The sequence below is a fragment of the Saccopteryx bilineata genome, chromosome 4 (assembly GCF_036850765.1).
Source record: "Saccopteryx bilineata isolate mSacBil1 chromosome 4, mSacBil1_pri_phased_curated, whole genome shotgun sequence".
NCBI classification, from domain to species: Eukaryota; Metazoa; Chordata; class Mammalia; order Chiroptera; family Emballonuridae; genus Saccopteryx; species Saccopteryx bilineata.
Window position 1 is genome coordinate 134,235,836 of NC_089493.1, and position 27,712 is coordinate 134,263,547.

The window sequence follows — 27,712 nt, forward strand, 5'->3', positions numbered from 1 at the left end:
GTGAATGCTATCATTTCCTAGTAAATGGAATGCTGAAGCTTCTTACTGAAGCAGGCTTTCCAATTTTATCAAATTTAATATGCAATTCGCTCTGCTCTCTTTCCCTACCAATATCTAGCTATCTGCCTCCATTAATGCCTCCTGGAGACCCTAGTTCCCAGGCACTGGCTGGCTGTCCATGTACCCCTCACACCAGAGGGGGATATTTTTGCATGTTGCTTTAAAAACCCAATGGCTCCTCTCTTCCGGTCCTAAGTATTTCAGGAGCCAGGGCTTTGGTGCAGACATGGCCAAGTCCAAAACAACACCACTCACAATCAGTCCCAAAAATAGCATAGAAAAGGCATCATAAAACCCTGATCACAAAGATACAAACCTCTTAAGGATGTGGACCCCTATTCCTGAGGAACATGCACATTGCCAATAAGCACGACCAGAAGGGCCTGAAGAAGATGCAGGCCAACAACGCCCAGGCCATGAGTGCACATGCCATGGCTACCAGGGACCTCATAAAGCCCATGGAGGTCAAGCCCAAAATCACAAAGGGCAGCAGTCGCAAGTTCAGTTGACTTGCCTGCACCACCCACCTGAAGCTTGGGAAATGTGCTCATGCCCGTATCACCAAGGGTCTCAATGTCTGCCAGTCAAAGTCCAAGGTCAAGGTTTGAACCAAGCCCCAGGCTATGGCTATGGCTATGCCTGCAGCTCAGGCTCAGGCTCAGGCTCCCAAAGGTGCCCAGGCACCTATGAAGGCTCCAGAACAGACACCTCTGTCTGCTGATGTGAGAACAGAAGGACTGGTGTGGCCCCTGGGCTGCTGTCTGCTTGGGGCTGGTGTGCTATTTGTACAAATAAACCTGAGGCAGAATTGGTAAAAAAACAAAAACAAAAAAAAATCTGATGGCTCTTGGGCTTGGCTCAGAAGCTGAAGATTATCTTGTCTGAGCAAACACCCTGAACATCACTGAGAAGAGAAACACACCACAGCCATGCCAGGCAGAGGAGGTGTTGGGAAAATAGCTGTGTTAGGCTTGCTTATTTGAACTTTGCATAATTAATGCGTAAGCACGTGACAGATACCCTATGTAAGGCTATGGGTGCTTGCCTCAGGGCAGATTGCTTGCAAAGGGCCATTTTGCTGTTTGTTCACCTGCTGCCATGAGGAACAGTTTTCCCCTCCATGGTTTCACCCCCACTATTGGGAGACTGATAAATGGGAATGGCCCAGTGCTTTCTGGCTGCACAGTTCCTTTGCTGTCTGCCCAAATCCATTGTGAACCTGCCTGGCCTCAGCCACCAGCATTACAGGAGGCATGGGCTCAGAATCCTCCCTGGCCCAGTCTCCTCCTGTGCTGGCCTAAGTGCCAGCGCCCTGTCCAGGGGTGTCCTAAGAGAACAGAGCCTAGGAAGGGCCATGTTTTGAAGAAAGGGGGAAGGAGGCAGGTCTGCCCTAGGGGTGCCTGCGTCAGGCCTCTTCCTCCTCAGTGCGACGTGCATAGAGGGCTTCAGCATTTATTTCAGTTTTCAAAACATCACTCGTTCACTCTGGGGACTCATGATAGATATGTCAGTCAGCTATAAAAAGTGTCTGTGGATCCCTCATCCAGGAATCCAACTGATTTTGCTTTCTCTAATAGGAATAGAAGACAGGATCTTAAATGTCAAACGGCAGGCTGTACAGCAGCGCCTGTTGAACCAGGCATTCATGAGCAAATGTGCCATTTATCTAACAAAGGTCTGGGTGGTTTTGTTAATTTAAGTGACCTGATGCTGAAGCAAAATATGGAGATGAGGGTTTGTCTGCAAAGTCAGGTGCAAGTGGAGGTAGATACTTTCACCAGGTAGACTCGATGGGCTCTGGTGCAGCAGCTGGGGAGGCAGGTGCATGGTCAGCGTGGTGTGCATGTGGGCCCAGGCAGGGTGGTGGGTTGTGTGAAGCCTCAGATGTGCAGATTCTGTGTGGGCCCAAAGTGGTCTCTGTGCCTTCAAGAACCCAGAACATTCAAAAGCAGATGGGATGACAAATAGGACCCTCCAGGAAAAAGAGCAGAGGACACTGACCAAGGACAGTTGGCTATGTAGATTCTAGGCCCCCTAGGGGGCCTGGGAGGATGAAGGCACACTAATGAGTGCAGTGGGCACGTTTCTGGTTCTAAGGTTGGGACTAGTGAGTGAGGAGGGGACTCAGGTAGAGCTCCAAGTGATGGAAGGGGAAGGAGGCAGGCTGAGCATCTTCAAAACTATGGGCCCCTATGCCTGTGACAGTGTCCATCAAGGGACTCGATAGCTGAGTTCTTTAAGAGAGTGAAGACTGTCACAGAGGAGTTGCAAAGGCACTGGGGCACAGTGTATGGGGGAGATAGGATAGAGAAAAAGGCAATTTCCTCAAGGCTTAAGGGACCATATTGTGTGGCTTAGATTGGACAGAAGCAGCTCCTAGGAACTGGGCCTTTGCAGAAAAGTCAGATTTGAAGAAAGGGCTTGACAGGAAGGGAGCCTAGACTTAGGAGCAAAATCTGCAAGCTGGCTTTCTGGCAGGTAATGGGAATAGCCAGTGGCTACAGCTTAGGATGTGAGCACTGCCCTACGGTTCTTGAGTGTGGGCAACAGTGACCCATCTACTTAGAAGTCACAGCCTCCAGAACACAGCCAGCAAGGAATTACTACATGGCATAACTTTGAGTACATCTGTTTGTTTTTGTTTGTGGATTGTGAAGAGACCATATTATGTGCTTAACAATGTCCTGGAGTTGGTCAACACCATCGGTAAAACTGTATTATGTTGGCTTGGTCAACACCATCAGTAAAACTGTATTATGTTAGTGAAAATGTATCTTAAAGATAAACCCACTGGTTTTGGCATTTAATGTTAATTGAATTTTCCCAGAAGTGGCAGCAGAAAGATAGTTAATATTCCTGAATTTACATCAAGTTAAACATCTGTTCCTCTTAAACTAAACGCCAGTAAAGTTACAGCAGCTCATAAATTAGACCTGGGAGTAAAATGCATTTTGCTCATGGCACAGCTTAGCAGTTTCAAAATAGACCTCAGAACAACATATCACAGCTGAGGCCCGTGTGACACAAGCACATTCAGCTGTGACATTGATGCCAGACGATCAAGCCAAATTTTTGCTTTGGTGGTAAAATCACAGCTTTGTCAAGCAGCAAATGATATTGCTTCTCAGGGCAGCTAGGTACAGTGTGGGGCCAGGGATGCTAATGTTTGTGTGGGGGTCGGAAGGACCTGCCCATGAGCAGACCCCATAGGCCATGAACATATTCAGTCTCTCTCTTGGGCTCTCTGGGGGCTCATCCATGTGAGGTCTCAGGATCTGAGCCTGGGGGCTGGGCCCCTGCCAGGTCAAGAGGAGCTGGAGATCGGTGGGTCTGATTCCCAGGCATGGCTGGCTACTGTGCTGTTTCTAAAGGAATGGCATGTGTGTTGTTTGGGAAATGAGCTGCCACACCCCGCATGGTGGAATCTCAGAGCATGGTGCACCAGCCATCTCCCCAGTACTTCCTCTCCTCTCATCCCCTGTTCCTTAGCCCACACCCCTCCCCAAAAGGGATTGCTTCTGCCAATGACAGAGGTGTTCCTTCGTGATGTCGAGTAGTCTATGCCCTGTAAGTTTGGGGTCTGTAAAGGACTCCTGAAGTGGAGGGCTGCCCTGGTGAGGGAACTTCCAGCAACCTGGAGGCCATCGGGTAAGAGATCTTTACAGGGGCCTTGGGACCCTCCTACCCAGACGATCCCCACATTCTGCTTACATATAAAGCTCTCTTAAAGGCATAGCTTGTGCTACTCTACTAATCACAGCCCTGGTATGAGTGGACCTTCCCTGAAGCTGTGCTGTAGTCCAATTCATCCTCAGGTCTTTCCACCTGGGCTGCTCTTCCAAGATGGCCCCTTCCCATCATCTTTGCGGGGTTGTCCCAACAAGCAGTGGCAGAACAAGAAAGCAGAAATAGCCATCATCCTCCACTCCAGAGGCAATTGCCAAGGCACTGCATGTGCCCATCAGAGGAGGCTTGAAGGAGCCCCTTCTATACAACCTAGCATCCCCAGGGTGGTGTGGGCATCAGTGAGCACAGCTATAGGTACCACACTCTGGAGCTGCCCCACTGCACCCACATGGCCCACACGGTTCCCCCCGCCCCACCCAAGCATTGACATGATGGGTAACATAGACCCTGGCCCCCTCTAGAGTTCTAGACCATGGTGACTGTGGCTCAGGGTGGCTGAGATTATCCCTTCCTCAGAGAAGGGCTGCAGCCACCCTCTGAGCCCACCTGCTGCCTCTCTCCATTGAGGATTCCATAGTCATCCAGTCAACAGATGTTTAATGTCTGCCTTCTACAGGCAGGTGCTTGGGCTAGGCCCCGGCCCCAGGGGGCTCCTGGCCTCATGGAGCAGCCTGACAATCAACTCCGATGAATGGGAGGGCTGAGCAGAGTGCAGTGATAGAGAAGCCCAGGGGCGGTGCGGGCTGGGTGGGGGGGTCTCTTTAGGCGGGGGTTGGTGTGGTGGAGAGGGAGACTGAAGGACTTGGTGCAGGAATGGCTGGGAGTGAGAAAAGAAGAGAGTCAGATAGAGACTGACTCTCCAGTCACCCTCACCACCCTCCCTTCCTACTATAAGGTGTTTTTAGCCTCCCCTCACCTGCCTCCAGCTGCTTCCTGTATCCAGGACCTCAGCCTCCATCAGGAGCCTCCACCACATGGCCTGTCCCACTCTCAGAATCCTAGCTTCCCTCTACCTGGGTGGCCTCCACCACCTTGCCCACAATGCACAAACCCATTTCTCTTGACTTTTGGAAGCCCCCAGACCCACCCACACCTGGGGCCGAAAGCTTCACCTGCCACAGAGTAAAGATGGGCCTTTGAAACGCGGCCTGGCAAGGGTGCGTGTGGCTGATGGAACATTTACAATGTCTCCCTTGCTTCCCTTTGTTTTGCAATAGAAAGTGTTCCCTTGATGGACATTTAATTCCAGAGGCTGCTACCTGCTTTCTATCTCTCTTTACTCAAAAAATTAAATACAGATGTGCCTGTGCTTCTGCTATAATAATCTCCCTCGGCCTAGAGGGGGTATGGCTAGAATAGGAGAACATTAGAATCTTCAAAGAGGAACAATTATTGCGGGAGCTAGATTAATGAGGTGTCATAACAATTTAGCCAGATCTGCAGCTGACCTTTCTCATGGAGAATGGGCTTGATAAATGTAGTTCATTACCAAGTTCTGACATGAAAATAGGATCACATTCTGTGCTCCTCAGCAGGCTGATCAATATTTTATCTGCCAAAGCAGGCCTGGTCTTGCAGCAGGAGGACCCTGCACTGTGCTGGTAGGAAGCCCAAGGCCAGTGTCAGGGGCTAGCCTGGCCAGCAGAGCCATGCGAAGAGCACCCCGGCCTGCAGGAAGGTGTCCGGACCCTTCCAAGGGCCTGTCACAGATGCTCGTCAGCATCAGGCTGACCGGGACACGACCCTCCCTCCATGAGAGGCCTATAGTGGGAACATCCTGGAACAGTGGGAAGGGAGGGAGCAAATTTTCTGTTTTTTCATGAACACTGATATAGTAGCCACCTGTGCCAGGGCGTTGGTGAAGGGGACAAAGACAAGGGAGCCATGCTCCGTCTTCATGGGGCTCTCTTCATCAAGAGAAGCCCTCAGGCCAAGCTGAGCACTTGGACTTGTTAAAGTCCTCTTACATTTCCTTTAAGGTCGTGACCTTGTAAGGTGGTTAAGGGGCTATTTTTGCCCCCATTCTAAGGTAGGAAATGGAGGCAGGAAGGGCATCTGTGACCCCTGACGCCTGGCATGCTGTTCCCTGTGCCTCCTTCTCCCCACACTCCTTCATCCTGCAGGTCTCACCCTCAATGCCCCTCCCTTGATACCACCCCCCCCCCCCGACGGGCACCCTGGTGCTCAGGCCACAAAGCTTGCTGTCTCCCCAGCATGCACCTGGCACAGAGTGTGAGTCAGTGCTGGATGGGAGGAGGAGAGGGGTGTGGGCTCTAACGGGTCAAGACCAAGGGCTCCGCAAGCTAGCCCTGGAGATTGGGCTACCCACCCTCTCCCCCAGGCTGATGTCTAGACATGTGCACACCTTTTTGGCCAGGAGGGCTGTGCTAGGAAGTTGGCAGGGTGGAGAAAGCAGAAGCCTGTGAACTCAGAGTGATCTGTAGGAATGTGATAGGAGGGCCAGGGCCTGGTGCGCTGCAGCCCACCCAGCAGCTCAGAGGAGCTTTATGCTCCTCAATCGGTTGTCAGGAGGCTGGAGTGCTGTGGGGACCAGCAAGAATGAGATGTCTCTGCCCACCGGACCTGTCCTGCCCATCCTTCATGTGGCCCTGCTGCAGTGTGTTCTTAGGAGTCTGATCATCCACTAGTATTTCCAAGTCAGGGCCCCCTCCTCTCGACCCCATATCTACCTGCTGTATATGCCAACCTCGCAGCATCGGACATGAAGGCCTGCTCCCAGGAGAGCCTGAGCGCCCTCCAGGACAAGTCCTACAAGTCCCCCACACAGGGACTCCCTCACACCTACAGCAAAGTTTCTGTCTCAGCTCCTGTACTGCCTCCCAACTTCTGGTTCATTTGCCAGACCAGAATTCACCCTGTTGAGGGCAAGGGGCCAAGATTTGGACTAAACTATGCCTCTCCTTTGCCAAGACTGTCCTTTGTCCAGGTCTGGGAAGAAGAAAAAACCAGCAGCTGCCTCCCCTGGGCAGGACAAGGCTGCTATTTCCAACACTGTGCAGCTATGCAAACTTGAGAAAGGTCTTGCTGACTGGGGGCCCTAAGCACTCCCAGGTATGGACACCCTACCAGGCCAAAGAGGGTGCCAGCACAGGAGGGGGCCGGAAAGCCATTCCTGTCAGAGCTCAGAGCTCCCAGAGAACAAATGGATTTGATTATATTGAACACAGCAATTGATTTTTTTTTCTAACTAGACATGCAAGAGGAAATGATAATGGGCATCTGTTTCTGACAAGAATCAATTGACCTCAAATTGAAAGAAAATCTAGAAACACAAACAAGCACAAGAGAAAGTGGTTGGGCATCCAGGCTTGTCTAGGGAGAGAGGGAGGGAGAGAAACAGACAGACGTCCCCGTTAGCCCTTCCCCCACTAAATAGCTTCCTGTTGCTTTCCAGCAAATGTGGTCCTACTAATGATAAGGAGAGAATAGCTGTCATTTTATGGGCCCTCACCCTGTGCCACACCGTGCTGAGCCCTTTCTGTGCATGTCTTATTTAAGCCTCATAACAGCCCTGTGTGGGAGATGGGGCTCTCCCCACTTCACGGACGAAATCCTGGAGGCACCTGATCTGAATGCACATTCAGGCAGCAGCAGAGCTGGGACTCAAACCCAATGCACTCCCATGGGTGCTCTCCAGCCTACTTTACAATAACTCTTCAAACCCAAGCTAGTACCTGGTGCCCTAACCTGGCCTCGGAATTAAGGGGAGGGGATCCATCCCCACCAGTGCGTTGGACTCTCACCTGGAGTGGACGATGAGGATCCCACCAGGACTCAGTGAATCCATATGCAAGAAGCCCCCCCCCCAACCCCTAGCTCCAGGGAGGCGAGGAAGTGGGGTGGGAGGGGCTCTCCTGCTCCACCAGCAGCCCCGCAGCCTCAGTGTACAGGCTGTGCCTCATATGGTGTTTCAGGTCGCATCTGTGTCAGGTCAGAGTGCGGCCCGGACCTCTTTGGCCCAATGCTATGTGGTCCTGAGGCTGCACATGTACGCACGCTGTGACGAGGCCTCGGGTGTGCGCCATGGCATTTGTTTCCTGAGCTTCCTTCTGTGTCTTGGTCATAGACATGCATACACATTTATTTTGAAGTTATCCCACACTGGGAGTGTACCTAATTAACTTCAGCAGGACTTACTAGTCTTGTGAACTGTAACTCCCAAATCTATGAAGCCAAGTATTCAAAAGCAGCCTTTAAGGTGGGATCAAGGCAAAGAAAAGCTGTTACAAAACAGAACTGGAGGGTGGCTTTGCTGAAGCTGCTGTGGGGCGACCCCTGTAAATTCCCCTGGACAGGCACCCCATCCGTCTGGCAGCTGCTCCCCATCTGGCATGTAATAGGTGCTCATTAAATCTCTAGGATGGCCAAGCAGGCTCCAGCTGACATTTGCATCATGTGTAGCATTTACTCGGTGCTCTGTGAATATTGATGGGATGGATTGGTGGGCAGATGGACAAACAGAGCCCCTCTACTCCAGTGGCACCCCACACTGCACACAGTAACTGCCCAGAAACTCTCTATGAGTGGGACGAATGAACATTCTCACACACTGTGCACCCCATCTTCACTTCCAGGTGACCCGTGTGCCATGGCCGACTATGGCCGCCTGAAGAACATCCTTCTGGCCCTTCAGACCCGCCGGCAGCCGCTCCAGGAAGGGGATAGCAGACAAGATCCTGCCTCCCAGAAGCGCCTCCTGGTGGAATCTCTGTTTAAGGACTTGGATGCAGATGGGGATGGCCACCTCGGCAGCTCTGAACTGGCTCAGGTGAGTACAGCACCCAGTGAAAATAGAATTGAGGAGAAATCCAGCTTTCTCTTGAGCATGTCGGTGAAGAGAACCGGAGATCTAGGGAAAGAGTGTCATTGGTAACTGTCTCTGTGCTGGACACCTGGAAGGCTCTCTCCTTCAAGAGCAGCCCTTCCTCTGGGAATCTGGGAGCTGTTTTCAAGGCCTCTGAGGCTCTCTTACAAACAAAACGCTGTCAGTGCCTTCTCCTCACCAGCCACCTTCAGTCTCATATTTGCAAACAAGCTTTGAAGCACTCACAGCTAGCTGGCAAAACACACACTTCACAGGTCCTGCCCTCTGATGTTGTCATTAGGAAATAAATCTTTGCTTCCCTGAGTCTTTTACTTTCCTCATTGGGAAGGTTAAATGGAAGCAGGTTTGATTTTACCAATCACCACTGGGGCTGAAACCCAGGCATCCCCAAGGTCTCACCCCTTGGGTCTCACTGTTCTTTAGTACCCAGGTATCAACAACCCACACCCCAGCCCGCTTCCCTGCAGGAAGCCCTGTGTCGGGCCCTGTTCTTCCTTTGAGAAAACATTTGGGTTGGGCCCTGTGGGTTGCCTCCACCCTAAACCCAGCAGACATGTCCATTCATCCAGCTACAGGAAGTGCAAGGGCAAGTAGCACCTGTGGCCGAGGGAAGTGAAGAAGGAGCAGCCCAGGCCCGGCCATTGCTGGCTGTCGGGCAGACCTTTGTGTGCCGGTGGCAGGAAGGCAGGCTGGGTGGGCTGGAAGGGGCTGTGCTCCTGCTCCTGCCCCAGTGGTTGCCTCTAAAGGCCTCGGACCCTTGGGGCACAGCAGGCAGGTGCAAAGATATACAAGGAGGGCAAGGTCGGCCTCCCCAAGCAGGGTAGTGGGTGAGCTCATCTGCAAAGGGCCCATGCAGAGGACAGATAATAAGAGGTGAGTCCCACCTTTGATGCCACTATAAAGAAATCCTTCATGTGATGCGGTGGCCAGGTCACCAGGAAGGACTGGGCTGGGGCAAGCCCTCACACTTACCATGTACCCTATGTGCTTGGCAAGAAGCCAGGTGCTTTCCCTGTGACGTAACAAACACAGAAGAGTTCCTTACTATGTAATGCAGTGGCTGAGATGCAGGCTTCGCAGTCAGACTGTGGCATTCAAGTCCTGCCTCCAGCATTTTCTAGCTTGTGGGGCTTGGGAGACACCTCACCTCTCTGTGCCTCCATTTCTTGTCTATGATGATTACAAGGTCATCAGGGGGTTAAACCACTGAGACATGTGAAATGCTGAGTGTAGTCCTGGACATGGGGTTATGTCCTCAATACGTGATATTGGTCAGTATCGATGTCACCGTCATTCTCTTGATTACTATGACTTGCTCAAACCTTCCAGGATCCTCTGCTGTGAAGTAGGCACTACTGTTACCTCCACTTCACAGATATTTTTAGATGAAAAAAACCAAGGCTTCAAGAAATCAAGCAGCTGATGTGAGCTTGTTCACTGCCTAGGACACGATAGAGCAAAGATGAACCCGGGGGGGGGGGGGGGGGCTGGTACGCATGCACCTGCTCTGGTCACAGCACAGGGGTCTCCCTGAGGGAAGAATGGCTCTCACCAGGAAGTGCCACTTGGTCCTCTCAAGGTCTATGGGGCCAGCAAGGGCCCACAAACTCCAAGTATGGAACAGCCACCCTGAAACCATGCCACGCAGAGTCCCCTTCTCACAGCCATCTTCTCCAGCCAGGCCAAAGCCTGCTTCCAGGGAGCATGATCAGGACCACAGAGTCAAAGGTACCTGCAGACCTCACTCTGCTCACCACATCTGGGAAACACCTACAAGTCCACACAGGCCTGGCTCCCAGGAGGCCTATTGCCCAAGCCGCCCGGGCACATGCCCTCTCAGCCATGCCAGCCAGCATAGTGCCACCTCCATCAGCAACACGTCCCCAGCTGTGGCTTGGCCCCCAGTGGCGGGCCAGAAACCCACAGATTTCCCAGGTTGCTCAGGGAAAAGCCCAGGCCCCTTAGTTATGGTTCCCGGCAGGAAGAACCCTCCAGTGATTCCCCAGGCTACAGGCTGGCAGGGAGTGCTAGGGCAGGCGGCTTGCCTTGCCCTGGACAGAGGCAGCTGTGGGCTCTTGGCCCCCTAGCCCACATGGCTCCCAGATGGCTGCCAAGTAAACAGAACCTTTCTGGTCACATTACTCTAGCCTGGCAGAGACGTGCCCTAAGGCACCTGAAGCCATTAACAAGCATGGTAATTGGATTATGATTCCCTCTTTAAAATTTAATGTATTTAAAGTCCATTTCATAAATCTACCACGTAGAGCCCAGCTAAAGGGGGCCTTGCTTTGGTGCTGCTTCAAAGGCATCACAGCAAAACTGGTTGATCCTATGAAAAGTTCATCAATTTCCAATGCAGAAATAGACAAAGGGGATTTCTGTCTCTGAAAGATTGATTCTAGGCATTACGGTTGATCTCCCTTTTATAGACCACTCTTACTTACTGATCATGAAGGGTCATTTTTTTTAACATTATCACATTAAATTGCCTTTAATGTGGCAGACTAAACTGAGACTGTTAAATAAAGAAAAGATGCCTCTGTCCCCCTCTCATCCCCAAAGTAAAATCATTTCCTTCTGAGAGTTCCTTCTGAGCATTGTTCCTGTAGATACGCCAGCCTCCGGCTCCAGCTGAGAGAGGGTGCCTATAATTTGTGCCTTTAGTCACCTTTGGGCATGTGGCTGGTGATGCTGGGGAGGCCTCTGTACTCTGCAGGCCAGGCCACATCCAGAGAGGAATTCATGCCAGAGTCCTGAGGACAGATGTTTGTGTCCCTCGCAGGACAGGGCAGGCCAAGGCAGGGGCTCAGACCTAGGTCTGCAGAATGGTGGCACTCCCTTTCTGGGGGTGGGGGGTGCTGTGGCAGGAGGTGCAGCCCTGAGATTGGTAAGGGCTGTGGGAGTGAGGGAGGAGGCACTCATGCAGCAGGGTCCTCCCAGCTAGCTGTCCCCAGCCGGGAGCCAGGAGACCTCTGTCAGCTACTATTTATTTACTGAGTTTATTTGATCAAATCCTTTCTCTTCTGTTTCCCCATCAATAGCATGGAGGGGTCGATCAGCTGGCCTCAAGGACCCCTTCAACCTCAGACTGTCTGGAGTCTGTCCACCCAGATGGGGAAAAGACATGCCTGAACACTAATCTCGATTCTGCCCCAACCACTGTGTGACCTTAGGAAAGTCCCCTCCCCATTCTGAACCTCAGTTTTCTCATCCACAAAGAGGGAGGGTCAAACAAGAGAAAACCAGATAGCTCAGATGCTCCCCATTGCCTGTGAAGCTGTCACTGGCATTCTCCCTGACAGCCTGAACTGTGTTCCAGCGAAGCCTTACAGCTCTGAGCTCACTCCCAGCTCTGGCCTTGTCCCCTCCCCCACCCACAGCACGTGCTGAAGGGGCAGGACTTGGAAGAGGACTTCCCAGGATGCTCGCCCAGTGACCTCCTTCGATTTGATGACTACAACAGTGATGGCTGGCTGACCCTCCGAGAGTTCTACACAGCCTTTCGTAAGTCAGGCCCCTGCCAGGCCAGCGGAAACTGGGCTGGGGTCTGCCCGCATTCCTGCACCAAAATGTGTCAGGGGCTGGAGACTGTCCTCGGTTGTCTCCAGTGCTGGCTTCTTTTATCTATGAAAGCACTTGGATTTGTTTTGCAGCAAGCTTGAGCTTGAAAAGGGTAAAGGAGAGTGGGTTGAGAGAGGGGGCGTGGGTCTGTTCTTCTTGGATAGAGGACCTTCTTGCCATCATTTGAGGAACACGGGACTATGTCTGGGAGTACACTGCTGGACACCCCAGGGGAAGGCTGTGTCTGCACATGGAGGGAGCAGACTTTAGGGCTGCCCCCCCAGCTGTGGCCTGGCACCCCAGGAGGAAGGTACTGCAGAAGGAGTACTAGAGGCTGGGGAAGGAGCTTCCACAGAGAGCTCACAGAGTTCAGCAATGAAGAGAGGTAAGGTTGGTATGGGAGTTATTTTGAGCCCAAAAGAGATGAAGCCCCTTTATGTCAGACAGTATTCAGGCTCTGCTTAAAGCAGATAATATATGTGCACCCTGTGTGACTGGTCCCTGGACTTGACCTTCAGGCCCTGGAATTTGAGACATAGATGTGAGAACCCCAGGGTGCACTGAGCCTCTGAGCCACAGATCCTGGCATTTCCCCCAGCCCCTGGAGTTCCACTGTTCAGAAAGATGTTGGTGCTTCCTGCTGACATCTCCTCCTGCAGTTGGTATTCCAAACATTCACAAGACCGATAGGTAGTCCTTGGCAAGAAGGGCTCTTGTGGCAGATAGAAGAGGTACTTGTAGGACATAAGAGGAGAGAAACAAACATGATTCCCTGCTGTGAGCTTGACACAGGGGTGCCTTTCCAGCTCATAGCATCCCTATTGCCAAGGAACACAGTCCAGCCCACAGTACAGGGCTCTGCTTGTTATGTCCTGACTAGGGATGGCCCTCATCCTCCTCCTCCCTGTCCACTATTATATAGCACTCATATCTGCTTATAGTAGTTAGAATAAGGTGTGAATGACTGATAGGCATAGCCTGCTTTGTTTGCTTTGTGGATCAAGGAGTTTATTCCCTGATATAAATCTCTAAATTTGGGAATGCATGGAAGTATCAGCAGCTCCCTAGTTCTCAAGAGCACAGTGTTAGATTTTTCAGGCATTTTCAAGGCAAACAAACAATTGGTAGCTTTTAACCAGCTGTGGTGGGAGTAGTCACACCACAGAAATTTACAATATACAGATGATACAAAAAGGAAGACGGGGTTTTCTCTCAGGAGAGTCAGTTGTTAAACATTGACCTGTACATCACTCCTAACCCCAGAGTCCACCTCCTACAACATCCTCTTCATCTACCTTCCCCAAACCAAGACCTCCTGATGGTTTTAATCCCTGTTGAATCTGGACAGGACAGAGTGGGGTGCTAAAGGCAGATGACAGGGAGATTAGCCCTCCACGACAGGAAAGCAGCATCAAGTGTTCTGGGGATGCATCAGAGACATCTCCAGCAGGCCCCTCAGCAAAAGAAGCTATAAAGGAAGAGGTTGGTGTGTCCTGAGCCAGGGGCCACAGCTGGACTTCAAGACTCAGAGGACACAGCAGGCATCACTACTCAGACATCCCACAATGGCAGCGTTCAGCAGAGAAGGGCCTCTGTCCTGGGCCTCAGTACCACGGAAGCCTCTGTTCATGAGCTCTGTCCCTGGGAATCAGTCTGGGGCCGAACAGGAAGCTGTCGACTTTCCTCTAGGAGACAGGAGCATTCCTCCTGTCCCCGTGAACAAAAATGCCCCCTGGCCTCCCTCCGGAAAGTCCTGATAAATACAGCTGTCCATGGGAATGGAGGGCAGTCCTCACTTCCCCTCCAGCCGTATATATGTCTCATGCAGAGCAATGCGAGGTCTGCTTCCCTCATTCCTGGGTGGTTATTTGAAAAGCATTATAATCATCATTTTTAAAGCAAATTAGATTCTGCTGTTGCCTTGGACTTGTTTTGAACCAGGCAGCCAAACCATTCATCACAGCCCAACCCAAATAATAGATATGCAATAAAATGTAAACTCGTAGACATTAAGGAATCCACAAATAAGTTAACCTGCTCTAAAGGCCAGACACGCAGCTGCTCAGTGCACGTGGGATCAGTGGTTTTTCAAAGTCATAGGAACTCTGAACTGAAGTCCCAGAGTTCTGGGAATGGATTGATGGTTCAGTGAATGTTAAACAGGTCATTGAAGTGGGACATTTAGTATAATTTATAACCCAGAAATCAATGGACATTAAAGAAAGCTCACTGCAACTCAGAAATAGCTCAAATGTGTCAACAACATTATGGATTTTATTATTAAAACTGGAGCTGATGGACTGTCAATGATTGAGACTTTAAAATTTTATTTTCCAGTGTCTGTTTTGCTATGGTCCTTGAATACCAGCTTTATCAAAGGATGAATTTGGGGCATTTTCCCTGGAGAAGCAGCTTATATGTTCAAGTTTGGGGGTTGGGGACCTCTAAATCACATCTTCATGTCTGGCATCTCGTGAGAAGGTCTGTTTGCCATTGTCTGCAGCAAGTGCCTGGTGGTTGCCCATGCTCAGCTGAGCTGGTTCGTGGGGGGCTGCACCATACTCTACAGACAGGTGCCACTCTCCCAAGAGAAGAGCAGGGACAGGCCCCTCAACCATGGACATCTGCTTAGCCCCTTCCTACCTGTCAGATGGAGCTAAGGCTCCCAGTCGCCGTCTTCATACAGTGACATGAGTGAACTATGAGGGTGGCCTCCCTCTCATTCCTATTTATCACTTAAACATCCTGTTCAGCTGCTCTTGGCTTTCCAAATCACTGGCTAGCCTGGGAACTAAGGGTGCACTGTGCTCTCGCACCCTCCACCCTCCCACCGGCCCTGCCCAACAAGCAGCAGAACCAGCTGCTGGCCCCGCTAGGAGGTTGGGGCCTGGGCCCCAGGTCACTGGTGAGCCAGATGCGTGCTGGCCCTGTCTTGTATTGAAGTACATTAATCTAAAAGTTGCTCGTTTAAAAAGCTTTTCAATAATGCATGTTTTTGTGTTTCTCTGAACACTTGGGCTGGGATCTTGGGAAAAATATGTTGCTTAAATGAGGATTTCTTTTCTCACTTCAAATATTTACAAGTTTCTTCTGCTTTTTAGAAAGGTACTTGTCCTTTAATGAATCCTATGACAGCAATGTGTTGGATGTGAAGGAAGGGTTTAGGCAGCTGGCAGTACAGGAAGGAGGCCTCATGTGTGAATGTTGTGGGATCACATATAATGTCCAGGAGGGGCACCCGTGTCCAGTGGACCATCGGAAGGTGCTGTATGGATCAGACACCTTACCTCAGCTCCTAGTGGGCAGGAAGGAAAACAGGAATTTTATCTGATTATTGAAATACCTCAGTATCCAGGGCAACCCTGTGAAACAGATGAAATGGTCACCTGATGAATATACAGCTGTTTTTCTGCATTGTCACTGGAAAATGAAAGGACAGTGCCGTGTCATTTTCATCTAGGATGAGTTGTGCTGGCACAGGCCAGACCCTGTGCCAGTCAGAGCTCATAGCCACCAGGACATGAGCAGGATGGCAAAATACACCCATGGCAAGCACCCCTCCCCCAGCTTCTCATCCGCACAGGGAGTTTTGATGGCGAGGATACAGCTTTATCCTCCATTTGGTTCCTGAGTTTGGGATAATGAGTACCTAGATCTCAGATAGCATGGGATTCATCAAAAATTGTATCTGAATCTATTTGGCTCTTGAATTTGGAGAACAAGTAATACCAACATGCCAGCATCCATCTGGGCCAAGACCAGGACCATTGGTGTGATGACGACCCTAATCCCAAGGGGACAAACCATAGTTGCTCACACAGGACTTGCAAATCAAGTAGCAAATTCACTACCTTTGTTACCTCATTTTCTCAAGAGCATACAACAGTGAGATTGGAGTGGCCAAAGGGGAATTGAAAATTGGAAGGCAGAAAAGGCGCTGGGTCTCACCACACCCTTCCCAGGACAGAGATGGGGGAACTGTCTCCTCGCCTCAGGCATGGAGAGAGGGTCTTTAAGGAGGCTCCAGAGCTTGCTGAGTGCCCAGGAGACAAAGTCAGTGTGCGTCCACATGGTTTTGCTAACACCTGTCATCTGCCAGCTCTGTGTACTATTTCCCACTTTACAGATGAGAAAACTGAGACTGAGAAAAGTTAAGGAGCTAACCCAAAGTCACAGTCAACAGGTAGAAGAAGGAGTTGAACCCAAGTGCTTGATGGTTAAGAATGTAGACTCAGAGCTGGTTCGAATCCTTGTTTTGCCACTTATTATCTCTGTGACCCAGTAAGCTGGGTTTCAAGTTCCTCTTCCGTATAATGGGCAGAAGCATCACTGTCACTGAGCAAGGGCCCAACACGCATAGAAGCCAATACTGTGGCACCGGCTTTAGGGAAAAGAAAAAGCTCTATTGTGAAGTCAACTGGCAAGGACACAGGAGGCCAGGCTTAAATCTGTCTCCCCGATTGAGGGTTTGAGGTGGGATTTCAGGGGCTGCAGCACCAAATCTTTCTAGAACAAGACCCTTTGCTTCGGGAAGGGTTCCAGCATTCAGGTTTCAGCCATGTGCCTGTCCTTCAGGGTTCTGTGGGGGGAAGAAACTTTGGTTCCAGGATCTCCTCTGCCATGCTCTGGCTGCGCGAACTTCAGTTTGTTCTGTTGTCCTGGACAGGGCAGGGCCAGCGGAGGTGCTCTGTGGTCACACTCCATGTGGGGTTAGTCGCAACTAAGTGAGGTAATAAGCACGAAGCGACAAGAATGATGCCTTGCGTGGGGCAGTGCTGAGTAATCACTGACCAGGGGGATCAGTGATGGAGGTGGTGATGGTGATGAGAAAGAGTTCTCTGTGTTCCCACAGCTCCTCCCTCCCAGCCCGTCACCCTGTGCCATGTCACTGTCCACTTGCCCACATTAATCCATAAGCTCCATGACGGAGGAGCTGCTTTGTTCAACACGTGCCCTTGCCTAGCATGGGGTCTGCACCCAGAAAGCCCTAGGTAAAATGTTTACTAGGTGAGGGGATAAAATATATGGAGAAATATACTTGACAAACAGGGGTTCAAATACAATGTGACTGTCACAAGGGACCCAGAGGGCCTGCGCATGTCCCCAGGGAGCCCAGAAGGCAGCTTGTTGGGGTCCCACAGCCAGGCCCCTGGCTGGGAGCACCAGCCAGGCTGAACTAGTCCAGCCAGGGCTCCGCGGGGGCTGCCTCACAGCCCAGACATCCTGAGCCGCTGGGTGAGCGCTGGGCTGTGAGGCAGCCCCTCATGCCACATGGGCCTTGTGCTGCCTCGTGGAGACAAAGGCAGCTGTCCCATCAAGCTCCCACTCTGCTTCCAGGGCCACTAATTGGCCATTTAGCCCTCCTCAGGAGAAGTTATTTCAAGCAATTAGGTCACCCGCCACTGCTTCATTACCTCCACCTGCAGCAGCTGTGTGAGCAGGTAAGGGCTCCTGCTAGTCTGCTGCTCAGCCCTGTGGTGTCCGGGCCCATGGCCACGTCCCCAACAGAGGCAGCAGACCAGCTTCAAGAAGGCCAGGCTTAACCAGTGGTTGGCTTTGCCATCTCTGTGCTAATCCGTACACCTTGGGGAATAATTTATTAGCATGGAATGTGGGTTTGTATTTCTTCTGAGCTCAGCTCCTGAGAACCCAAAACACACCTGTACAGCCCCAGCTCAGCCCCCACGGCTACCTCCCTCCTCCCTGAGACCTCACCACAAAAAAAGCTTGACCCCTGCAAAGGAAGACACAGCACAGGACCTTGGGGCCTCTGCCATAGCACGCTCTGCTGAAACCTGGAGGCCCTGCCACTTACAGTCCCCAAGCTGGGCCCTGGAAGGCCAAAAAGGGCAGGATAGGAAGGCAGGCCTCTCAAGCAAATCTGCTGAGCACAGAGACCCAAGCCGTGACTCAGGTCAGTCCCAAGAATAGTCAAGGAAGCAGCACCATATCAGATCACTGTGGGGAGACTGACTGGGCATGTCTTTCTCGAAGCTAGCGTAGCCAGGCTCTCTAAAATAAGGAGAGGCATCTGGGCAGGGGAGGTGTAGGTGTGTGCTCTCTCTCAGCTACACTTGAAGTATAGTGTCCATTTAAGGGGCAGACCAGCTGACCAGAGCAGTTTAGAGCAGTGGTCCCCAACCGTTTTTGGGCCACGGACCGCTTTAATGTCAGAAAATATTTTCATGGACCGGCCTTTAGGGTAGGACAGATAAATGTATCACGTGACCAAGACAAGCATCAAGAGTGAGTCTTAGACGGATGTAACAGAGGGAATCTGGTCATTTTTTAAAAATAAAACATCATTCAGACTTAAATATAAATAAAACGGAAATAATGTAAGTTATTTATTCTTTCTCTGCAGATCGGTACCAAATGGCCCACGGACCAGTACCGGTCCGCAGCCCGGGGGTTGGGGACCACTGGTTTAGAGGAGCCTGGCCAGGCAGCGAGACCGTGCACGAGAAAAGTTGTAGCAGCTGGGACTGGAGCTTAGGAGGAGGAGAGCATTAAATGAGTCAACACTCACACACTCACAGAGTCCATTCTGTGGCCTACAGCAGGCAGGCAACACCACATGAGCAGGACAGCCAGCCCTGCCTGCGTGTAGCTTGCATTCTGTCAGGGAGGCAGCTGGAAACAGAAAAAAACAACCAGATTGACCAAGTAGGAGCTGGGACAGAGAACAATGATGCAGGGCTGGCAGGGAGACCCTGCTTTCCCAGAGAGGACAGGAAGGGACATTTGAGATGAGGCCTGCACACCAGGTTGCAGATAACCAGGCAAAGGGCCAGGAGAAAGGTGGCACCAACCAGTGGGGAAAGGCTGTGACTCTGAAGGGGCAAAGGGCTTGGGTGAGTGAGGAGGGAGGCTGTCCTGGTGGGAATGGCCTATGTGTGGGGCCCCAGAGGGCAGAACTGGGAGAAAGCAGACAGCTACCACCCAGACTGCGGAGGTGCTGGAGAGTGGTGAGGCCCCACTGCTGCACGTGCACCAGCCCAGGCAAGTCACTGGCGAGGAGACTGGGTGTCAGCTGGAGAGCTGGACTTGGCCATGGAAGCACCTTTCATTGATGACTGTCAGGACAGACAAGGGAGCAGAGCTATTGTCTAAGGTCTCACTCAAGGAACTGGTGCTCCGGTGCCTGTGCTCTGTCTTGCAGGCCCCCCAACTGGGAGTGTGCATGCCCTCTGAAGGATGGAATACCACTGCTGGTTCCTGGCAGGGGCAGGGGGTGTTCCACGAGTACTGCATCCCTGTGGGAGCAGGGCCGGTGAAGTGCCCTCCCCTGCACCGTGCATGTACAGGGCTCAGGGGGTGGGGCAGTCTCGCTCCTCATTGCTCTGTATAGGGGTCAGTTCTGAGCCAGAACTGCTGCTTGCCACCCATTCAGCCCTCCACCACTTTCTTCTTGGAAATGTCAAACCCAGACACCTCTTTCCCATCTTGGATGCTTTGCTCCTAACAGCTATACCTGGTGCCCAGCACTTTCTAACCATTCTTTGGAGCTGAGCCCTCAAGCACTTCCCATTTTTAAAGATCCCACCTAGACGCTGTCAATGGCCTCAGCACAGAGCAACTGAATAGCAGAAAATGCACTAATTATAGGTTGTTATTGAAAACCTATTACATACAAATTGCAAAGAAAACTCATTAAAATATGATGTTTTGCAGGGTTGTGGTTTTTTTAGAAATCCTCCTCTTGGAGGGAGAGGCAGGGGCAGGCAGTGGCTGGGTACTTTCTCCTTACAGTTCTGGGTAAGCACTCCCCACAGGGCTGCAGACCAGGCTTCTGGGGCTGAGGCTCACATGTCACAGCGCCCAGTCTGACATAGAAATAAAATTTTGCATGGAACAGAGAGATTTCTGAATGTTACTAAATACTGAGAAATGGCTGCAGAGGAAACAAAGAATTTCATTGCAAAGATATAAAATGAGAACAATTTAAATGCCAGCTTTTTACGAGGATAGCATTGTATTGTCTTTGTAAATTTGTGTTTTTAGCAAACCTTTTGTGAGGACTTCAACAACAATTAAGTGTTGAAGGTCACATTACCTACCAATTCTGAGCTTGCTCCCCGGAAAAGGGTGCTCCCTGGGAGAAGAGCATCCAGAAGGCTTGGGCTGTGAATGACCACGCCCCGCAGAACCCAGATCTCCAAGGGGCTTCCCAGAGGCAGGGCAGCCTTCTGAATTTAGGCAAGAGCCCAGAAAGCAAGCTGAGGGCAACGTAGGGCACAGCGCAGGCCTGCTGCCTCCTGGTCCCTCCAGCAGCACCCGCTGTGTCTCAGTGCAGGGTAGCCCAGGGATGGGATGGGCTCTGCACACCCAGGGCCCCAGCGTGTTGAGGTGGGGAGAACCCGTGACTGAGAGGTGAGCCTCCCTAAGCCTGTACACACCCGGAAAGAGTGCTCAGAGCACCGATCACGGTCCTCTACCAGTGGTCTCCCCCCTCCTCCAGCCACCTTTCTGCAGCCCCTCTGACTGTGGTCTCCGAGGCACCCACTACCACTACGTAGGTCAAACTTGTGGGCTACACAGGAGCAAGGTGCTAGGGAGAGGAGGGCTGTGAGAAGGGCCACTCACATAAATACAGTGACTTCCTAAGTAGGTAGCATGTGGGCCACACTCAGGGCTAGGGCACTCAGAAGTCCCAGCAGCCAGAGAGCCAGGCTCTGGGGACAGACAGGACCTGGATAGGCAGAGAGAAGTGTCTTCTCCTGGGAGAAGAGAGGGAAGCGCAGGGCATACCGGGATGCTGCTCCCTGGAGAAGGCACATGAGGGCCAGTTGGGGGCCCAGACCACAGCCAGTGACCCTTCTGAGGTTTCCTCTGCATCAGCCACAACTTCTGGCTAGCTGCTCCTTCCTTGTCCAGACTGTCACTCAGCAAATCTCCAGCCCCAAAGGCTGAGGGTACCTTGCCGGCCCACAGCCCTGCCTGCCCTGGGTCCTCCCTCTGGGCAGACAGAGGGTGAGGGCAGGGAAGATGGTAGGTGGTTGAAATATAGCAGAGACCATGGGGCCAAGAGTGCCTGAACAAAGACAGCAGCAGGGACAAGGTAGTGATAAACCCAGGAGGCACAGAAGGGATAGGGACAGACAGGGCTGTTCTGAGAACCGGCAGGGTGGTGCCACCTGAGGCAGTTCTTCCAGCTGGAGGGCAGGGAGCAGGAGAGAGAAGCCCAGAGCTTTCCATAAAGTATATTTGTAGCCGTATATGTAGTAGGTACTTGATAAATATTTGTTGAAAAGATTGAAGATAATGATGGTTTATCTTGTTTTGTTTTTGCAGTAAAGAGAAAAAATTTAGAGTGGTTGTAGCAGTTTCCAGAGAAGGTTAAGAACAGAGAGTCAGGGGGCTGCCTCTGGTAGTTGGGGGTTGGGGGCTATCCTATTGCCCACACGTGGTATTAGCCCGAGTTAGCGGCTAGTCACTGGGTCGGTGGAGAGGTACCTTCAGCCTGGACCATGTCTACCCATGCTTCTTTTCATTTTTCACTGTCCTGGTAGAATTCACTTTTCCCCAAAAGCTAGCCTTATACCAGATAGTACAAAGACACCCTTAGATCCCTTTATAAGTATGGTATCTGGTAAGTCCTTACCAACTGCCTCCTCCCAGACACTCCCAGGCTGGATGCTGTGAAGAAACCCAGGGCCAAAAGATGGACTGGGATCCAAATGCCCTTTGCAGTTGGTGGGGATGTGGGAGGTGCTCCCTACCAACGAAGGAGCACCGGTTCCAAATCTGGGAAGGAGGCAGTAAGGTACTGAAGTCCATAGACTTCAGGCCTTGAATTCCCAATTAGTTTGCACAGGATTTAGTAGCATTTGGGGGGCCCCAGACTGTCACCCTGACTTGTGAAGGTTGCTGTTGTCCTTGGGCCTGAGTGATCCAGGCAGGTACTGGGACGGACAAACACACGTGACGGGTTTCTGAACCACAGAAGAGGCACAGCAGGAAACCAGTCTCGCTGTCACCTGTGCAGACTTTTTTTTCCTTTTTTTTTTTAATTTTTATTAATTTTAATGGGGTGATATCAATAAATCAGGGTACATATATTCAAAGAAAACATGTCCAGGTTATCTTGCCATTCAATTATGTTGCATACCCATCACCCAAAGTCAGATTGTCCTCCATCACCTTCTATCTAGTTTTCTTTGTGCCCCTTCCCCTCTCCTTCCCTCCCCCCCCCCCCCCGTTACCACCACACTCTTGTCCATGTCTCTTGGTCTCGTTTTTATGTCCCACCAATGTATGGAATCATGCAATTCTTGTTTTTTTCTGATTTACTTATTTCACTCCATATAGTGTTATCAAGATCCCACCATTTTGTTGTAAATGATCCGATGTCATCATTTCTTATGGCTGAATAGTATACCATAGTGTATATGTGCCACATCTTCTTTATCCAGTCTTCTATTTTTTTTTTACAGTGATTAAGGCCTTTAAGCAAACTCTTGGCCAATACAGCAAGAATTCATAAAAGAGTAGTGTCCTTAACATGTTCACCAAGTCCAAGTTGGCACCAACACCATTCCAAATCCCTGCAAATGCAACCCAACCCCAGTTCAGTCCGTTAGGAGCTGTCACAAAGAGCAGGAAAAGTCCACATCCAGGAAAAGTCCGCATGGCAATGGAATTGCTGTCACAATTCTATACTTTGCAGCTCACGTCCAAGCCCCAATGACCACTGCTTCTAGCTGGTAATGATTCAGGTAGACTGGAGAAGCCATTTGCAGCATGCGTGGATATGGAGCTTCTGTTCTCCTCTGCCTGGAGAGATGAGACCAGGTAGCTTTTCCCTGGAGCTCTGCAACTGTGGCCTGGTAAAGAGAACCTTGGGATACACTAAGCCGGGTGGCAAAGGTGAATTCATAATAGAAGTTGGCAAAAGGGGGAAAAAGAGCTCTAAATTAGGAGTAGGTCCCAGCCTGAAATATGAGTGGGGCATTGAAGTAGTAGGAATAAAGGAAACACTATATATTAAACAAAGCAGCAGAAAATAGGACTATCAACACCCACAACAGAGATCTTCGAGGGAAGAATAAAAAACCTGACTATTCAGGCAAGACATAGTTAAGTGGCCCTTGTGCAAGTGAGATCAGTTTACCTGCTTCTTGGAATAAATACCCTAGGCTCGTCCACAGTGTTGTAGATGGGGCCGATGGCCCTGTGCACCTTCAGCCTTCAGAGGCAAACCCCAGCATTCTGGGCAAGGTTAGGTCATAGGTGGCTGGAGCAGGGCTGGAAGAGACTGAACCCTCCCTTAGAGGAGTGAGGGGGCCTACCTTCCAGTGTCCCTTTTCCTCACAGCAAAGGCATGTAAGCCTGGCAGGCTTTAGCTCAATGACCTTCCTATTCACTATTGAAGCAGGACCCAGATGGCATCCTATGAGACCTCTTTGGGGCGTTGGAGCCTTTAAGGGCATATCCTAAAAGCTGGTAGTTCATCTACCTGTGCAGACTTTCCAGTGAACCTGAGGCTTCTCAGCCAGTGGGCTTGTGGGAAGGATGGGGGTGGGGGCGGTGGGAGGATGCGCTGAGAACCACTAAAAGCCCTGGGCAACTTGGCACTGGTTTCCCATTTCAGGAGTCAGCCAAAATTCCAACCCTCCAGCACTGTTCCATCCATATCTCAGTCCACAGTGCCTGTGAGCTGCCCATGGCAGGTGGAGGCAGCCTGGGATGCAAGCTGCCCAAGCAGCCAGGAGCTGAGCCTGGAGAGCCAGGCTGCTCCAGATGGCATGGGCGTTTCATCCTCAGACAGGTGCTTCTGGCACAATAACTGTTTGTACACTTGTCAAGATTACAAATCGCATCCAGGTAGGAGTGGAAATGGGGCCCAAAGGACCCTGCCCCTCCACAGTGGCAGGCGGGGCACTGTGGGTTGGGCAGCAACTCCTCTGAGCGCTGTCTCTGGGCTTGCTTGTCTTCCCAAAAGGAGCCCTGCTGGCTGGCGAGCTACTGATGGGGCTCCAACATGAGCTCCTTCCCGCAGCACTGCCAGGTGAGCACTCACTGTGCACACAAGACGCTGTGCCAGGCACCTGGCCAGGCCCCTCCTGTTCCTGAGCTCTGAAGACCAGGAAACTGAGCATGAAGAGTCTCAGGGCCTGCAAAGGGCGCCAAGCTACTACCCAGAGCCTCTGCCGATTCCAGGCCTGAGTCCTAGGCTGCAGGCTGCACTCCCTGCTCTGGCCAGGACTCTTTGGAATCTTAATTTTTTCCCCAAGAGGCTAAGATCCAGAGAGATGCTGTGATCTGTGGCTCCAGGATGGGGGACCATCTCTCTGGGGCCATTTACCATATGATGCCACAGAGATCAGGGCCCTGCTCTGCATCCTCCTTCCAGAGGCTGAGGTCCATGTGCCCCCACGTATTCTCAGACATGTCCCCCGGGTCCCCTTCAGATGAAAAGAGGCCCTTAGGACCAGCAGGCTTCAGCCCCCTGGGGGAACTAGGCCCAGGGAGCAGGCCTGTCACAAAAACAGTAGTCTCCACGCTTCCTATGCTCCCTGAGTGATCAGGCCCCCCAGGAGGATGCTCTCCTTTCAAGCCCAAAATTCAGTAAATACTGATCCCCTCTCAGTTCCCACAAGTAAAAGCACTTCCAGAGACACCTCTTGATAGCCCTGTCCAGCTCTAGTGTTGCCGCCACCCTGCAAAGTCCCTCTATGTACAGCAGTGCTGAGATGTGCTGGCACTGGGCACAGGCTCAAAGTCAGAAAAGGGATGTCTGGGAAGCTCTGCCTTTCCTGTGTTCAGACCACACTCCCTCGGGGTACCCTACTGACACCCTGGCGCAGGCCGACAGCCCAGGAGGACCTCACCAGGCAGAGCACAAATCCAGGTAGTAGCTCCATGGGCCACATGTGGGGACCCCAGTACACAGGGCACAAGATTCAGTGGGAGATTAAAGGGTCAATGGGGGCCACCCAGGGCTGGCTCAAACAGGAGGAAAAGGGTGGGTCAGGAGCTGGCCCAAAAAGGACCAGTAAGGGCATTAAGAAAGCTCCCATGGCTAACCCTGGACCCAGCCAGCCCTGGCACCTGGTGGTGCTGAGTGACTGGTGGACTTGGTGACACTCAGTCTCTCTCTCTCTCTCTGTGAAGACAGCAGCTGTCATTATCTGCTGGACCACATCCCCCACCCTATAGGGAACAGGAGAGGCCAAGGTGAGGGCTGACATATCCAGCATGTCCTGACCATGCCTGCAGTGGCACAGCTCCATTCTCCCCGGGAACCTCGAGGCCACAGGGTTTGGAGCAGGTACAGAATTACGGTCCAGCTGAATGGTGGGCAGTTGATGGGCAGAACTACCTGGTGAAGCTCAGGCTTTGGAGTTTGGGAAGGAATAGAAAAGGTGCTATGCTTGCAGGTGGGGGCAGTGGCTGTGAGAACGTTCAGCTGGGGTTTGAAAAGGTCACACTGAAAGGGAGGTTTACAGGGACACTATTCTGCTGAGGGAATAAACAAGATGGAAGCAGAGGGAGGCTGTTTCCCCTTCTTGTTCTGGATAGTGAGTTAGATTTAGGAACTTGGAGGGGTTTGTTCTGGCTCATTCTTTTTATGTTCCATCTCCACACAAACTGGTGTGGTGACCATGGCAGGCCTGGCCCTACCACCCTGTCTGCAAGGTGCTTACTAGAAAATAGTTCAGGGCACACCACAGGGGAGCCGACCTATGAGTGCACACGCAGGGACCCATGGTGCATTACTGAGCTTGCTTCTGAAACCCCTCAACAACTCTCAGGTATTAACAGCAACATCAATAGCTGGTGCTTACTGAGTGCCTAGCCTGTGCCATGGCACTGTTCTAAGTGAAAGCATGGGTCCTTACGGCATTCAGTGGCAGAAGAAGTATCACCTCCCCATTTTTTGTAAAAAAAAGGCCTCAAGACACCAAGCCCAGGAGTAACTTGCCCACATGTCAGAGCTGGAGCACTGCAAGTTAGGATTTGAACTCAGACTCCGGCTTCAGAGCCCAAGCTGAGCTCTACTGCCACTCGAGTAATTCTAGACACATTTGATGCCCAGCACATCTCAGCAGGGCCCCTTAGGTAACTCAAATTTTGCAGGTGTTGGCCTAGCAGGTGCTGGTGGTTGGGGCAGGGGCATGCACCGGCCAGCACCCCAGAGAACACTTGCTTCTATAGTCCGCCCCGCCCAGTAGAGTCTGGATTTGGATCCAGGGCTGTAGCAGGGCTTCAGACGGCCCTTGTCCCAGTTGGGCAAGACCAACTTGACTAGCACTTGCTAAGGCTCTATATGTCCAGCCCTGGGCATCCATGGGCTAGAGTGGACAGGGGGTAGGGCCCGCCAGGCTCTGTCTTCCCAGGTAGAAGGCAGGCAGCAGGAGGCTACAGGCAGTGGCTCTGCTACATTCATTATTATTAATCACATTGATTGACTGTTAACAAGTTTAACATATCTAGTAACGACAACCCTTATGAAAAGGTGACAATTTATCTGCATTTTAAAGTTGAGGAAACTGAGGCACAGAACAATTAAGAAACTTGCTCATGGTCACCCAGCGGGGGCCCAGGAGGCAGAGGATCCACACCCAGGTCCTGTGGCTGCGGCACCCCCAGCAGCACATCTGTGCAGAGGCCACATGTGACTGAGGCTGATTCTTGGCCTGAGGACAGATGTGAGTGCCTCCTCCATGCCTGGCACCCTGAGCTCCCCCCACTTCACCTCTGTGCCCAATCCAATCATGAGACCTGAGTTTTCCTTCTTTAATTGGGAGGCTGATGCCTCCTTGTCTGTCAAGGATGTAAAAATCAATTAATATACATTTGTAACATGCTTTGAGATCTCGTATGTAGGATAGAACACATGAGTGCAAAACAGTTTTTTGACAATGCTATTTGTCATAAAAATAAAGCCCTCAGCTCCTGCAAAGAGCTTTTTGTCAACACATTTTCCATCAAAGGGTGAAACTGCTGGTTCTGAAAGGGCCTCCTGATGCAGTCAAGACAGGTGTGTCCTTCCTGCCTGTGTAGGCAGAGGAGCCCCTGAGCAGGACCCACACCTGAGCCTGCACCCACCTCCCCCAGCAGTCAGCATGATCATGTGCTTCCCCAGCCGTGTTCAGCTACACAGACACAAGCACAAGTACACAAACAGGTTTAACCAGGGCTGGGTTCATGCCAAGAGAGACAGAATTGAGGGTGTGTGCAGTGTATGACTCCAGTGACCAAAACTGATGCTGGGTGAGAAGGAAGTAACGTCATGGAGGGCTGACACAATTAAATGGTGGCTCAGTAGATCATGGGTCCCAGTGGAGTTGAAGAATTGCTGGAAGCTTGGTATCAGAGAAAATAAGCCGGAAGAGAAGGGAAGTGGTAAGAGAGTAGGGTGCCTGAAGATAAGATTTTTCAGGATGCTGTTATTTGTAATGACAATGTCTAAACCCCAGGATATATCATGGGAGTGAGGGCCTACGGTAAGGTGGGGTGTTGGTAAGGTAATGTACCTGGATGTTTACTTCACCTAGTGTTAACACAGGAGGGGCACCTGAGAGACTACTATCAGCCAGAAGCTACATCATC

General features: G+C 51.4%; 1 protein-coding gene and 1 pseudogene across 2 annotated transcripts in view; both read left to right on the forward strand.

Moving 5' to 3' along the window:
* LOC136333983 (large ribosomal subunit protein eL29-like) overlaps positions 1-6,100 on the forward strand; it is an 84,637-nt pseudogene extending 78,537 nt beyond the window's left edge.
* Positions 1-27,712, forward strand: part of FSTL4 (follistatin like 4) — a 539,950-nt gene that overhangs the window by 361,882 nt on the left and 150,356 nt on the right. For both annotated transcript variants that reach the window (XM_066278325.1, XM_066278326.1), the window contains exons 5-6: positions 8,343-8,536; positions 11,974-12,097. In XM_066278325.1, coding sequence (XP_066134422.1) covers positions 8,343-8,536; positions 11,974-12,097 — 318 coding nt within the window. The remainder of the gene's footprint in view (positions 1-8,342; positions 8,537-11,973; positions 12,098-27,712) is intronic.